At 37.7% G+C, this 15,999-nt stretch overlaps 1 protein-coding gene across 1 annotated transcript in view; it reads left to right on the top strand.

The window, feature by feature from the left end:
- HHIP (hedgehog interacting protein) overlaps positions 1-14,991 on the top strand; it is a gene marked incomplete at its 5' end in the record, with an annotated part of 68,366 nt that extends 53,375 nt beyond the window's left edge. The window contains 3 exons of the mRNA XM_009890751.1: positions 519-600; positions 11,124-11,272; positions 13,816-14,991. Coding sequence (XP_009889053.1) covers positions 519-600; positions 11,124-11,272; positions 13,816-14,009 — 425 coding nt within the window. The remainder of the gene's footprint in view (positions 1-518; positions 601-11,123; positions 11,273-13,815) is intronic.
- Positions 14,992-15,999: the final 1,008 nt, after the last annotated feature.

Raw genomic sequence — 15,999 nt, forward strand, 5'->3', positions numbered from 1 at the left:
AATCTAAAAACTTTCTTTCCTTTGCTGAAGCTGCTTACACTGCTCTCAGCTACACTTTAGCAGCCTTGTAAGAAGAACCGAGAAGAGAATGGGTTGTTGGAGGGGTAAAGGTCCTTACTGTCTCTCACATTCTGTGAACTGTGTCACTCACTATGACACGATGTGTCATATACTCGCTTTTATTCCCAACATTACAGAATTAAGGGCCAAAGATACTGCATGAGCAGACCGATCCCCCTCTTCTCCCTTCCTCCCTAATTTTATTTGGTTTAACCAATTCTAGATAGTATGAAACAAAAACCGTTTATGATAAAGAATGTTTCGCATTTTAGCATCAATTTACAGAAAGTGCTTATTTAAATTTTCAAACAGCAATGATTCTGTTGTATATTTCAGTGATGAGTGTTTTTTATGAAGTTTTTTTCATCTCATCTTGCAAATACAGCTAGATCACAAAAGTCATGTATTTGACATCTTAGGAAAGGAGAGCTAATTTATTGCATCGGTTTCTTTAACAGGTGAGATTTACATACTATCAAGCAGTAAAAGTATGACACAGCCTCACAGTGGAAAACTCTACAAGATCGTTGACCCAAAAAGGTGAGCATCTCATTTCTCACTGAGATCAGTCTTTCCTTCAACAGGTTAAAAAAGAAAAGGTAAATGTAGTTCTTTCCATGTAGCTGAATTATGCAATACTGACATTCAATAACACAGGAAATTCTCAATGGAGGGGGCTTCTGAAGCGCAAATGTACCACCAGCAGCAAGCAGAATAGATTCACTAAAAGTAATCACTGTCTCGAGTGAATTTCAGAACAACAGAGGTGTAACCAACACTAACTTCTGGAAATCTTTACTCTTTGACATTATGCTAAATACTGCCCACTTTCCCACCTAGGTTCACATTTTTTGCATGTTTTCATAGAACTGTAGATATATTTAATGTGGAACCCTATGGACCAGGACAGGTAAAAGATGCTCCTGGTAGTTCTGAAGCCGAATAACTTGTCAGTACCACAAGAGCTTACGCAGCATCAAGGGAAGGCAGATGCTGGAATTCTCCCCTGCGCTACTGCTTCCTTACCTGCCACTGCGGTGGGACAGTGCACCATGTGAGCTGGCTCTAAAGATTAGTACTGACAACAGAGATTAGGCTAAAGATTAGGCTGACAACACCTATCCTGTATACTGAAAAGCTACTGCAGAAAATAATTTGCCAGTACTAGCCAGTGGACAAGCAATGCGGGGTCAGGTCCTGTCTCCCGTCCTCAATTTCAGTTTTGCTGTAAGTAAGGTCTAAGGGACAAATTCAGTCTTTCCTAAACATCTCTTCTGTTGTATAGGAGATACCACAAATGGAGAATGATACAGAGGACTGAATCCTCCGTAGGCGTGAATTGTCACTGATTACTAGTTTTCAACATCATTCCATACCACTGCGTTTACCTGTCTCTCCCTGGGGAGGTTTGGAGCACCAAGGAAGGAAACCTTCTGTCCTTGGACTGTGTGCCAAAAATACACTGAATTCTTTAACAGTTCTTAAAGCACTGTTTCCAGAAGACTTATAAATCCCACTCAAATGATTTATAAGACACAGAATTAATATGATTGTTTTAATTATTTAGACTAATTTACCAGTTGTAAAATGAGGATAAATGAAAATTATCAAACCAGAGTTTCTTGAGATGTGATCACTTTCAGGTTCTTTGCAGAGCAGCTAGAGCTATGAAAATATTAGGGAATCTGGAAGGACTGCAAAAAGCGAGTCCCCAGTGTGACCCAGGGGCCCCAGCAACAATAAGACTAGCAGATACTCACTTTAGCTGGAGAAATACCATTTTCTTCATGACGGATCTTGCTGCTCTATCCAACCGAGTCTGCAGCATGTAAAGGTAGCACATCCACCCTGCAAAAGCATCAGCAATTAACACAAAATGAAACAGCCAACAGAAATAAAGTTTTTCATATTAATTTCTTTGACCCCATTATACCCTGCAAAAGCAACTGCCTATTTGTTCAGCATCTGCTTCAGCATGTTTCCCCATTAGCATCACGTACAGTTAGGCTTGCATTTTTGGTTTTGCTGTTGACTGCTTAAGAGAGGAGTTAATTTTCTTGACCAAATTTAAATTCTGAAAATTATTCAGACAACATGTCAATGCAATAATAAATTCATTCAATTGGATGCCCACTGTACTCTAAGTTACAGTAGGGTTTCAGTGTTTTATAATTATACTATCCCAAACCTATAGCAAATAATTTGGAAGCAGATGTTACTGCAGGTTAGTGCAGTCTGTCAGTCAAGGTTAGTATGTATGTTTTATTTATGCTTTCTGGTATTAAAAACATTTTTTTAGAACAAAACTTGCCATTCTTACTGGGATTGTTTAGTCTGTTGGTGTATGGTTTTAAGTGAATTTTACACCCTAAATCCACTATTAGTATCTAATTACATGGGGCTGCCTTGTTTGACCTCGGCTTTTTGTTCTTGTTACCTCTTCCAGTAGGGTGGTCTTCAGCTGACATACCTGAAAGGCCAGACCTCCCATTGCTGCACTCACGGTTGGCTGTTTTCATGTATGGAAAAGGGTCAAGACTGTGTTTGGTTACTGGTGAAAGTAACCAGAAAACTATAAAATACTTTTGTAAATTGGCATACCGTTGAAATTAAACAGACTGTGGCAAAGGGATATAGTTTTTGGTAACACTTTTTAGAAACATGGGATAATTTTAATTCAGGCAAAGTTTTGAGTTTTGTTGTTTTTCAATTTCACACCATCGCAGGCTTTTAAGTGATAGATAATGAGTTACTTCCACAAAAGAGCATTGCAGCTCTTTTTATCGTTTCATGCCGATTTCACATTACACATGTAAACAATTTGAAAATTCCATGGCTTTGGCAAACATTCGTGTAAAGCTTTGTTAACAAAATATTAATTTTTATTCACATGCCAAATTTTTTGCATGCTAATATTTTGTTGCTCCTTTTAATGTCTCCCCCTTTGTATGTGCCATAGAAATACATTAAATATAGGTGTAAACCCTAGCACAGTAAGCTTTCTAGAACACAAAATAAAGAAGCTAGAGGTGGGCTATGAGCAACAGGTATAAATAAAGTCATCAAAGTATTGATTTGTCAGGTCTTAGAAATTCATTACTCACTAATAAAACCCTGTGAGAGATGGCCCCTGGCAGACTCATCAATTTGCAGAGAGCCTTCCGTGCATGGGGCAGTGTAAAAGAATGAAATTGTCATTCCTTGTTGTAGCCCCTTGCTGGAAATCAGTAATTTCATGCAAAAAACAATCTTCTGCTAGTGATCATTTGTAAGCTGCTGCGAGCTTATGAAATGATTCTTTTATTCTAAACAATAAATGCTAAATGAAGATGCAGGATTTTATTTCTTTAGATCTTTGTAGAAAACTACTGCATAACCAAAGTTGTTCTCAAACATACCCGTGACCCTGATTTCCTTGTCTGGAATATAGCCTAAGAAAGAAACCTACTACTTGGGTATTGGTAGCAGTAGAAGAAAATTCAAAAGAAGTGGGCAGGTTAAAACATCAGAAGATCAGAGGATGAGGGTAATTCAGAGAACCCTTTGCATTAGTCTTTAATACTCAGCAATGGGAAAGTCCTATCCTAAAACAATCTTTCACATGTAATAAAAATGAGGTGTTAAACCGAGGTGATATATGACAAATTGATAAACATGATCAACACAGAGGTTCTGATCCCTCCATCGTTAAGGCAGTTTGAAACACAGAATTCAAGGTACCACAGTCAACTTCTGTTCAGTTCCTCCAAATACTTCATGTCCATAACTAACTAGCCTCCCAATAGCCTCCCATCAAAAGCACAGAATTAAACAATCCTTCTCTTTGTTACAAGATTGTTATAAAGATACAGTAGTACATGGGAGCTCTTAGACAATGGAGTGATAAATCAGAAACAGAAAAGTTAAAAACGAATGTAAAAAACAAGTATGTGAGGTGCTGCAAAATACACATAGACTACCTATTACCAAAATCGAGTAGAGTGAAGAGTACAGGTAACAGTATATTTAGCTTTGAGATTGGAGGAGATATGGGAAACCCTAAGAATTACGAACGCATAAAACCAGCATTAGGTAAATTAGTTATACTAGCAGACAAAAGAAGAATTTCTTAAGTTAGAACTGTCTCTGAAAAATATATCTGTTCTTTAATGATTATCAAAAAATTTTATCAGTAGTAAACTACTTTCCAGGGTTAGGAACTAATGAGAAAATATAGGAAGAAAGGTAGGGTTAGTCAGATGTCCTGAAGACCAGTGCAAATACTAGCATTTTATAAATTGTCTTTGTGACCAAAAAAGAAAACCTTTTCATTTTCTATTTTTCTACTTTCTAATTTTTCTGTCTTGCATTCTGTTTCTACAAATACATAATAATATCAATCACAAAAACATTGATGAATGCATAGGAAAAATAACAAGATAAACAGTGATACAGAAAATGCGTATACATCCAAATATTCTGGTTAGTCAATAACAGAAAGAAGACAAACCCATTAGAAAAGAAAAAGTAATCCTTTTTTAGCATGATGAGAGGAGAAAATCAGCTGTGGACAGTACTAAAAACGTGCATTTAAATAAGAAAGATCTGTTGATAAGTTCATATCAGCTGTAATTTAAACATTACCAGCTGTTCTTTGAAAACCATAGACAGGGACAGCCCAAGAAGTAAGAAAATACTTTGGAAGGTGGCAGAACAGCCATAATGTAAGTCTTCTTTTAGAATATTTCTATTACGATCATTTTTATGTCTAAGCAAATTATAGATAAAAAGATTCAGAGAAGAGTACTGAAAGTGATGGACAACACCAAAGATTTCCATTTAAAAGATAAGACTAAACCCAGGGAAGTTTATAGGGCAGTCACGCAGTGCTGTATCCCCTGTGAAGTTTTAAGTGTTTGCCACTCTCAATGCTGTGATTCCGAAGGGGATGAATAATTCTTTTGACCAGGGTGGCTCACTGGAGCCAGCAGGTGACTTTTACGGAAGAGGGCAGAGCTTAAGTAAGTGTCCTTGCGCACGAAAGAAGATTTCCTCTTCCTCCCCTTATGACACCTTATAGATCTGGATTTCAATATGTTTCATATCAACAGCCAGAATAGCTGCTTTCCGTTGGATTGAAACTTGAACTTGATTCAAACCATCTCACTCTTCTTTCATGCCCCTCCAGGCTATGTAATTCCACTTATCATCCTTTCCATCATCACCTTCTGGGGTTTCCGCTATCGGAGAGTATTTCCAAACAGATGAATTTCAAACACTGAAGAACAATATCTAGGTCATACCTCACTTTGACATTGTTCAGGCTCTTTAAAAAAACATCGTTGATTTTATTTTTTAGTATGAGTCAAGAGTGTTTGATGGTGTGACAGAAGAATAGCATTTATGACAGCATAGTGCTCCTGAAGACTTTAATTACTATGGAAATGGGAACTCAGAAACATACGGTATTAGACTGATCTGCATCAAGATACTCGGTTCTGATGGGTTATAGATATGCTCTGAAGCTACTACTGGAAACTCTCTGTAGAATGAGCCAATTTTGTTGGTGAATGCTCTCACCAACCCAGGTGGGCCATATGATTTCTTTCTGTTCAGAAAGTTACTATCCCTTAAGTCATTTGAGGGAATGGAAAGCCAGAATTAATGTCTAATTATGTTTAGTTTAGCCGGAGCATGCAAAATTCTTATCTCATTTACCAAGCCACATGCAGTTACTATTCCCGTAAGAGACACTAAAGAGAAATTAGAGCTTTTTGCGAATACCAGTCTAGAGAGTTTCACTTTACAGAAGTACTTCACAAAAACTCCTTTGTAACCGCGACGGAAAAACCTAAGGATTTTTTTCAATCACATCACAGCTCACTGACTGTAAAAGTTTTTGTTTTGATTTGTGATTTTTTTTCCCCCTTTTTCTCAGTCTTTCTAGCATTGGCTATTAAGGACTTCTCACTTTTTATCGCTTTATAAGGAAAAACCAGCTCAGTTTATCTTTTGCTTATTTTCTGGAGCCTGCAGGAAGCCTCTGCCATCCTAAAGAAAGTCATACATAATAGAGCAGCTTTAGCCCAGTAAGCCAGTCTTTCCCAATTCATCAGTCAAAGTGTTATGCAAGTGGCCCCCTAAATTGATAAATTCCCACAGTGCCTGTTGACCCAGCTGCCAAGTGCTCATGCAGCAGGTGTTGTTTTCATGACCACCCTGACAGTAATACAAACTGTTTAGCAGTTGCATTGACCTCTTAGCTATTAACATTGATACAGGCTTCACTAGGGACTAGTTTTCAAACATGACAGAATTTCTTAAGACTAGAGGTCATGAACAAGTATACCATATAAGAATAAATTTGATATGCTGCTGAGTTTAAATCTTAAAAGCCGTGAGTTTTTTCCACATTATTCCCCTGTAGTAAATCTGGAGACAAGTAACGAGCTTTTGGCATCTCTCCCAGGACTAAAGGTATACTTTTGAATTTTAGAAGCTGTACCTGAAGAGATGCTATATTTATTCTATGACAAGTAGTAAATCTAGTCGATGACAACTAGTGAAACAAAATTACATTTTCTTGACATTTTCCCTTATAAAGGAAAAAGACCAAACAACTAAGGCACAATTTTTGGTGATACACTTAAGCATCATTCTATTACCTAATATCTTGTGCGCAGTTAACTGAAGCATAACATTCTTTCCATATATTTTGTACCACAATCGGGATTTCTACGGCCGCGTCTCTTGTTCGAATTTGAACATCCAGGAATTTTGTCTGGGTTTTTTTCTCACTTTAGTGGGAAAGTAGAGATTTTTAGTATTGTGTCAAAGGCACGACGGAGGAATTGTTTTCGCTTCAGTACCATTGTATTACTGCTGAATTTGACCCTCCATTTGCATTGATTTATGTATGTCTGAGTTACAGGCTAGTGCATATAGCAACTAAATCACTCTGTGTGTGTAATGGAACGGTGAAGAGATGCACTAAAGAAAGCATGAAATCCTAAGCAGTTCCAGGATGAGTTTTAATCTGTTAAAGCATGCTAGACTTTTGTATGCCTCTAAACTAGCAGTAGAGGCTACTTTTCTTATGCTAGCTACAGTAACGCAGCAAAAATATATACAGTCAAGAATTCCCAGCTCGCGGCACACGTCAGCGACGGGACCCAGTGAGGGCCCCAGCCCCCAGCACAATTTTTCCTCCATGTTCCATACATTTAGAGTTGTTACACAGTTTCATGAAAGCATGTTTTAACAAGCAAGATGTACTGTACTGTACTGTATATATGAACAGCTCTTTAAGATAACTAGAATTGTACAGACCATATAAATAGTCATTATCAGCTACATTTTTGGCTGGCTTTCTGCGGACCAAATAGTGCTTACTGTAAGAGTAAGCAAGCTGTACCCTTTAGAGTTTTATAGATTGAGGGAGACAAGGAAAAAAAATCCTCTCCAGCCCACAGTGTGGCTCCATCTATTCCCCTCCATTTTCTACGTCAAGAGACACAGCGAAGCACTAGTTATATAAACAAAATCAGAGGCTTGTCTAAGTGCTGGAAAGACCAAGTCCCAACAGTCACTTTCAAGACTTATGTTATCTCTGCGAGATTCAGTTCAACTTATGCTGAGCCTAAAAATTCCCGCCCCTTTAAAGCCTTAAAGATGCAAAGTGTAAGTATTGTGGGGCAGAGACTTTCCCTTGATACGTGTTGGTCCCATAACGGCATTCAAATCTGAGAAAGAAGCGTGGCTTTTCCCATAGTACAACTAAGGAAAACCAGTAATTCTTCTCACACACAAGAAGGACTCCGCTGCAGCTGCATTTGTATTCCTTTTCTCCTAAGGCACTCTGCCAACCAGAATTTTTTCCGTCTTTGTTTCTACTCCACCCCACCATTAATAAATATTATCCGAGGCTGATGAGTGCAAGTTATTGATTGATGGTAGAAAAAAAGGCAAGGTTATATTCACAAGTACCAAGAGCACTAGAAAACTTTAAATCATAAAAGTGACCAGCCATGCTTTGCTGGATACAAAAAAGTATGACTGCTGCCTCCCTAATTCAATACAAATGAAAAAAAGAACCATATATTCCAGGACTATCATAGATAAATCGTTTACATCTATTAATAAAATAAAGCATTACCTTCACAAATAAAATATCTCTGTGACTTATGAGGTCATTCTTTGCTAAAGATATGTCACCGGAGCTCTTTTCCAAGAGATGCTCCAGAAGCCTGAGGTTATGCTTCCTGCTAAATGCATTACTGTACTGGGGTTTGAGGAAGAAAAAAAAAGACTCCTATTTAAAGTAACTTGTAAGAAACAGGCTTTAACAGAGACAGATGAAGAAAGAATGTTGTCTCCTATGAAGTTTGCTATAGAGAAATCAACTCAAATTTAGGTATTTTTTTTTCCCAGAGGTAGGAATTAGAACACAGATCTTTTTACTTTAAATCTGAACACGTCTCCACTGAAAATCATATAATTTTGTAGAACTGCTTCCAAACGAGCATAGCTTCTGAATCTTGCATATAATTTCTAACTGTAGGAACTTTCTTAACCAGATCATATGTAATGCACTCATTATTACAGAACTGGAATTCCTTACACTTCAAAAAAAATAATGCATTGTATTTAAAAGACAGCTGTGGAAATACATAAACACAAAACCTGAAAGGGTTTCAAATACACTGCATGAAAGGTGTCAAAACATGTTTCAAAGCCCTTAAGTAATACAGGACCTTAAGTCTTATGCTCAGAAGTGCTTTTGAAATCAGAACTTGGTGCTACACCAAAGATGCATCTGCACATTCTTTCTGTACTTAACATCTTTGGGGAACCAGTTCTTCTATATGGATGTTAAAATAATCAAGGTAGCAATTAAGACTGAGCAGAGAAAGTGCTACGGTGAAACAAACCAGTGAGCCTGTACTCTATTACTCTGTTTCAAAGAAAAATGCAAGAAACCCTGTAATGTACCATTAACAAGCTGTATGCCAAAACGGGGAGAGAAATGTAAGCCCAGTCAGCTAGTGAGGGACTTCTGTGACATTAGGTATGAGTGCTTATTTTTCTTAAAGATTATTTTTGCCCTATCTAATATTACTTTGAATGGCCCCATTGTGCATAGAAACATCTTTTTAAAATCCTACTAGAACATGGACTTCATTGATATCTTAGAAGCCACGAGTTCAGCTAGTTAATTTTATTTTCTTTAGCTTATTTTTTCCCCTCGATATTTCTTCTGATGTTGAAATGGGAGATAAACAAGAATGCCCAATTTTCCTCCTTTTTTTTCTGCCATGTTTTCCACACCTCCATCATACCCCTTCTTTCTCAGACTCCAAAGACTATCCTTTTCTCAACACAGGACTACCAGTCTAGGATTTTAATATCTGACAGGGCAATCAGTGCACACGTTGCTATTCCAGCTATTTGCATATTATTGGGGTTTTAGTACTGATGTCAGTATAATCAACAATGTTATTTTCTATTCTATTCTATCTCACACAATTTTGTTTCGGTTTGTTTGGATTCTAACTGGACACTTAGCCAAGCTTTCTCTAAGCCTTCCACAAAACTAATAGAATCTTTGTCCTGCAAATTTGAAGCTTAGGAATGTGTGGCAATAGTTCAAATTATTTCCTTGAGAATGAATAATTTTGTATTTGTCACTAATTAACTTAATTTGCCATTATGCTCCCATTCAATTACTTGTGCAGATCTCTTGGGAGATCCTGACATTCTTTTCTCAACTTATTCCTGTGCAATTGAACCCACAGCAGAGACAAAACATGGTACTGTAACGGGAACCTGTAGCCTTGTGATGATCCTATCAGTTTGTAGCTGCAGAAGGCAGACAGCAAATAAAATAAGCAGTCAGCATGAGGACATACAGCTAAATTTAAAAAAAACCCCGAAACTATAGTAAACATCTTAAAAAGTGTTGGAAGTCACAACAGTTAGGGCATGTGTAAGTAAAACACTCAAGTGTTTTACACACTTAACACTATAGAAGGAACACTACAGTTCCTTCTCTGTTAAGGAAGATAACGCTGTGCTTTTGTAAATAAAAAAGGCTACTGGACTTCAAAATATTTTGTAGAGACTGACAGAAGAAATTGCATTAACTAGGACTTGGCACCAAGAACCCCAACAAAAACCAGTATCAGAAATATTTTAAGTCAGCTGAACTAGAATTTCCTTCATGCATATATTTCACAGAATCACCCACAGAATGGCTGAGGCTGGAAGGGACCTCTGGAGGGCAACTGGTCCAACCCGCCTGCTCAAGCAGGGCCACCTACAGCCAGTTGCCCTGGACTGTGTCCAGACAGCTTCTGAATATCTCCAAGGATGGAGACTCCACGGCGTCTCTGGGCAACCTGGGCCAGTGCTCGGTCACCCTCATCGTGAAAAAGTCTTTCCTTGTGTTCAGGTGCTTAAATAAGCATTCAGAATGCATAATCCAAATACGATTTCACAAAAATATGGAAATAAAAAATTTGTAATGTCAAATTGAATTCGTAGACAGAGGTAATACTTCCACAAAATTTTTATGCCTGTCATAATGTGTGACATAAAACCTGCCGTTCAGATTACTCTTCCTAGCATACAATTGGAAATATAAATCAGCTACACGCACAAAAAGACACCATCAGATTCTGGACTGAATTATATGCCTATTTGTGCTCTCTGAAGAAAAGCCACACTATCAGTAGAATGTAGCATGTCTAATAATGATATTACCTAGACATATGTGCTGCCTGCAATAAGCAAGCTGGTTTTGCCAGGTTCAAGCTTCAAGCATTCGCAAGGACTATTATTTAAGCTTGTAGAAGATCTCTGAAGGCAGTTATAGAAAAGAATAGCAAATCGCACTGTATTTTCCTGTAATGAAACAAATCATCTCTGTGTTCATTGGTGTTTTTAGAAGAAAAGCAATCCACTTAGAACACAGATTTCTTCCACTGATAATACCATAAAAGAGAACCGGGTCTTTAATAAGACCCAAAGTTTTTCCCCTTGACCCCCACTTTTAACGTGTACTTGGTTTGTATATTTTTATTCAGGCCTTTAGTCCCTGAAGAATGCAAAAGAACAGCCCAGTCTGCACAGATACTGACATCTGAATGCTCACGGCATTGTCGCAACGGGCACTGCACTCCCACAGGAAAATGCTGCTGTAACCAAGGCTGGGAAGGAGAGTTCTGCAGAACTGGTTCGTATATAGGTTCATAGCAACAAGTGAAAAGAGCAGTGACGTGATAATTTGCTTTTAATTATTTGCTGAGAGAAATTTTTAATATGACATATGGTCATTGACCATCACTTCTAAGACAACATTAAAAAATTATTGATCTCATGAGTTGTAGGAGAACAATAAGTCTTTCAATGAGTACAACAGTTAAAACATCTAATGTAATGTGAACCATTACAGAATGCAATTAATAGCATAAATATGACAGACAACGGTATTCTTATTTTTTCACCAAGACTGTAGAATGAAAGGAAATGCAATCAATAGATGTTCTGTGTTTTGACATTCACCTTCCACCTGCAGTATTACCATCGTCAGTGTTAAACAGGAGTACCTTGTCAGGAAAGATGATAAAATCAGACCTGCAGGTCACTATTGAATATTTTGCACTTGGCTAATTTAATGCAAATACTTTCAGTTTGGCACATGCTTACTTTTGATCCTACAAAAATAAAATGGCTCCAGTTTGTTGAAGAGTATTCTATGTACAACTTATCACAAAGCAACAAATAATCAGAACATTATTGTAATCCATTATTAATCGCGGTGCTTTTATGAAGTCCTATCTTGTTGCTGTAGCATGTCTTTTAAAGGTCACTGGAAAAAGTGACCGTGATCAAACAAAACGTTGGGTGTGCCACCAAAGGAGTGAGAGAAATGGCCCTGGAGTGCCCCAGCTGTGCTATCACTGTCTCACGGAGACTGTGATGATGTCTGAGCTGTACAAATCTGGCCTACATAGATCTTCCAGAAAAAGCATGGGTATTATTAGGGAGGTGTTATTAGTGCATCGGCACAGTCTTCTGACTGAGCCTATCTGCTCAGCAAGTTTGACCAGATGCCTGACAGTAGAACCCAAAAGAGGAAAAGAATCACGGAGTAAGACAAAGCAAGGATCACACAATGGATCGGGGATAATTCAGGTTGGAAGGGCGCTCAGGAGGGCCCTGCTGAAGCAGGGTTGGCTACGAGGTCCTTATAGCCTGGAGTGTAAATTTCAGCAACCTTCGGCTTTTTAGGGATGAACAGGAGTGACTTTGTTTGGAATGAAATGAAAGAAATCACTGATGATACATCTTACTGGCAAAATTCATGAGCTTACCATCATTCAGCCGTGCAACAAAAGCAGGTTGGAGAAATGGATGAGTTAATCTGGCCAAATAGCCCAACTTCAACTGTCAGTCAGAGATTTCCTGCATTTAGAGAACGAGGCCCATTCTACAGCCCTTGTCCAAGTGGAACTTAAAGTAAAAAACATCTCTCATGTGAACATAAATGGGTCTTGAATAATCTGTTTTGTTTAAAAAATTACAGCTCTATGATAGATAATTTGATAGAAGCAAGGTACAAGAAAGCTACAGAAAATATGTAGACTAAGGATCTTACTTCCCTGTATCACGCATAGCACTTAACAGAGACATTCTAGGTTGGACCTCAGGCTCCTATTATAATTTAAATAAGAAAAATTACCTTACAAGGCATCAGTTTCCTCCTAGGGCAATTGAGAAACTCATAAATAAAATCAAGAGACCTGTTTTTATATAATGTATTATAAATCTCTGTAAATAGCTTTATTGTAATAGATAACATTCAACAGCAAAATGTCGGGGGGAAAAAAAAGATACATTATATTTATCACAGTGCTGTGACTCTACCCCAGGAGAAAAATACTTTCATGACTAAAGTTCTTGCTTGTTAGTTTTGCTAACGCTGGCCACAATTTAAAATAGCATTTATAGTTGAAAAATGTAAGCAAGCTGATTAACCTAGAACTCTACAGATAAATCGTCAGGCATCTGCTGAAGAGAGGGAAAAACTTTGAAACTTAACTAACTGATAAAAGCTGTCAAAAAAATACTCTGGTTCTTTTTTTATAAAGGGAATTCAATTTTGTCCCAAGCGTAAGTGATTCAAGAGGCAAAGGAGGGCATCTCTTTGGTCAACCGTAGTCTGCTCTGCTAAGGAAAGCGTGTAGTGCAGAACTCTGCACGTACAAAGGAGTTTACCTGAGATTCACCACTTGCTAGCTTGGAGATGGCCAGGTGCTAAAACATCTCACCAACTTCAGGACTTTGTTGGGTTGCCAGCGTAAGAAATGGGATGAGGCAGACCACCACTGTTTAAAGATCTAGGTGTGCTGTATGTCTTGTTTTCAAACGATAAGACATTTGGAGCCTGAAGTCTTTTGAGATGGGTCTTCTATGCAGTCCAAAATCAAGCATGAATATGGGAATTGGACATCTTTAAAAATCTGCTATTTGAGTTTCACAGTCTGTCCTGGGTGACGTCCTCTCAGACATACAAAGTAACTTCCTCCCCCTACTATTCTAAAACTTTAAAAAATAATGGTTTCAAAATTTCTAACATTTCATCCTTTCTATTTTGTTTTTCATTTATGTTCTTCATCATTATAGGTTTAGAAAGCTCTTAATGAATGCATACTGTATCTTTTCGTTTTGTGATGTTCTAAACAAACTAGAAAATCGCTGTTTTTTTACCCACAGCAAAATGTGACCCAGCCTGTCGACATGGAGGTGTCTGTGTAAGGCCTAATAAATGCTTATGTAAAAAAGGCTATCTCGGCCCCCAGTGCGAACAAGTGGATAGAAACATCCGAAGAGTGACAAGGGCAGGTATTCTTGATCAGATCCTAGACATGACATCCTATTTGCTGGATCTAACCAGCTATATTGTATAGTTTCTGGGACTATTTGGAAACTACACTTTCAGCGGGCATTTGTTTTGAATCCTGTCATTTTTAAAAGACTCTTATCCTGCAGCAAATACCGGTGATTTGATTTACTTTATTAATTTAAGTATCATATCCACAAAATGTGCAGATAAATTCTTTGTATGTGTGTAAATATTTCTGTACGTCTCCACAGACGTACCGATACCCAATACGTGCACACATACACATGCACGCGCTATCACAAATACAGTTTTACAGCTAGTGGAATTTTTTTTAATATTTATTTCTTCATGAGAAATAGTTTACGAAGTAATTCCACTGTAAACCACATTTTCGTCAAAGGACTTTTGTGATGTCTTAACGGATTCTTTGACATCCCAGAAATCTCGTGTCTGTACCTATCTGATTATAGCAATAAGAGAGCAGTTTTCCAACATCGCTGTACAAACTGCTGGACTTAATGAAATCCAGTTGTAACAGTTTCTGAGGTGAACTGAACTACATCATGAGACAATATTTGAGAACTCCTTAATGCATTCCTATCTAGGCAATTCATTGTAAGACTGTAACCTTCACCTTCATCAATGTAACTCTATTACAGAATGTTACGCATTTCTTTATCTAGCATAGATGCAAAAATCTGGTTATCGCAGCTTAATATCAAGATTGTTTCAAGTGTTTAATAATTAAATTATATTCGCATATTTCAAAACCAGTCATCCTAGAAGGTCTGCTTTTTATCATATATTTTATTTAACGATGGGCACTGGGTTCATGTTACATATTTATATTATTTTATTTTATTTTATTTTTATAATATAGACATCACCTAGATGAGACAGCTTTACCATGTCCTGTAAAATACTAAAGTTACATTTTTCACCAACTTAATTGGAAAGACGGGGAAAAAGAGAGCAAACACACTCTTTAATGTGTTGTGGATCTAATCTAGAAATGTATCCTTGTGTCAACTTGTATTCATTTTCGACGGATGAAAAAAAGAACCGCCAACCAATCATAATAAAATTCCAGCATATCTTAAAAGTGTTCATAAAGCGATTGTCACTGTAACAGGATGGGCCAGATTACACACAAGTAGACTGCTGCTGATTTCACACTGACCGGAACGTCCCTGGATGAGAGCTCACATGAGCAGGTGTTGGCTGTGTAAGATGTCACTTGTACAAAACGAGTAACGATTCTCGCCAAATGCGGTTCTAAATGTAAATGTTCCTTGAAGAGCTAACATAAAATTGAGTCTTTGTAAATGTATTAATAAATACGGTGTACATGCTATAGTCAGGTTTTCTAAAGTATTAATAGTCTAATTAGATGTATCTTCAGAACTGGTGCCCTCTTATCTCCAGCTCTAGGGCATTATTGGCAGTTTCTTTGCTCACTACTAACTGACTTGCAGATTTCCTTCGCGCTACCTGGCTTTTATAAAATCTTGCCTGTGAAAAGAAAGCAGAGTAGCCACAGTATGCACATCCTATGGTTCTTATAAGCAGCTGCTCACGCGTCAATGATTTACAACACTTTAGCCAATAAGACCGAAAAGACTTTAGCCGTATTACTCTCCAGTAGCAAAATTACCTCTCCAGGGCAGCGACAGGCAACGAATTTTCCTTTCTAGAACGTTCTCCGTCCTCATTTAGTAAGTATTAAATCTGAAAGTACAGCATGACTGATACTCGCATTTCTCTGTCTTACACATTCCAGCTCAGAGGAAGAGAAAATTACATTTGCCTTCCATATATGTTTGCTTGGGTTTCGAGTGACCTCATGCCAAATGGAAATTGGTTGAGAAGTCTTGGTTAAGTGCTCAGCGAACAATGGTCTGCATTAAAAAGTGCATGCATAATTTTGCACAATGTAGATTCAACTGACAGTCCATTGAAAGACGTCTCGGGATTAAATGAGCATGAAGACCAAATTGCCCTCTCACCCCAGAAAAGGGTGGTCCCTTATAGTCACACGAACACTTCATTGGCTA

This window comes from Charadrius vociferus, unplaced genomic scaffold (genome assembly GCF_000708025.1).
Source record: "Charadrius vociferus isolate BGI_N301 unplaced genomic scaffold, ASM70802v2 scaffold178, whole genome shotgun sequence".
In the NCBI taxonomy this organism is placed as follows: domain Eukaryota; kingdom Metazoa; phylum Chordata; class Aves; order Charadriiformes; family Charadriidae; genus Charadrius; species Charadrius vociferus.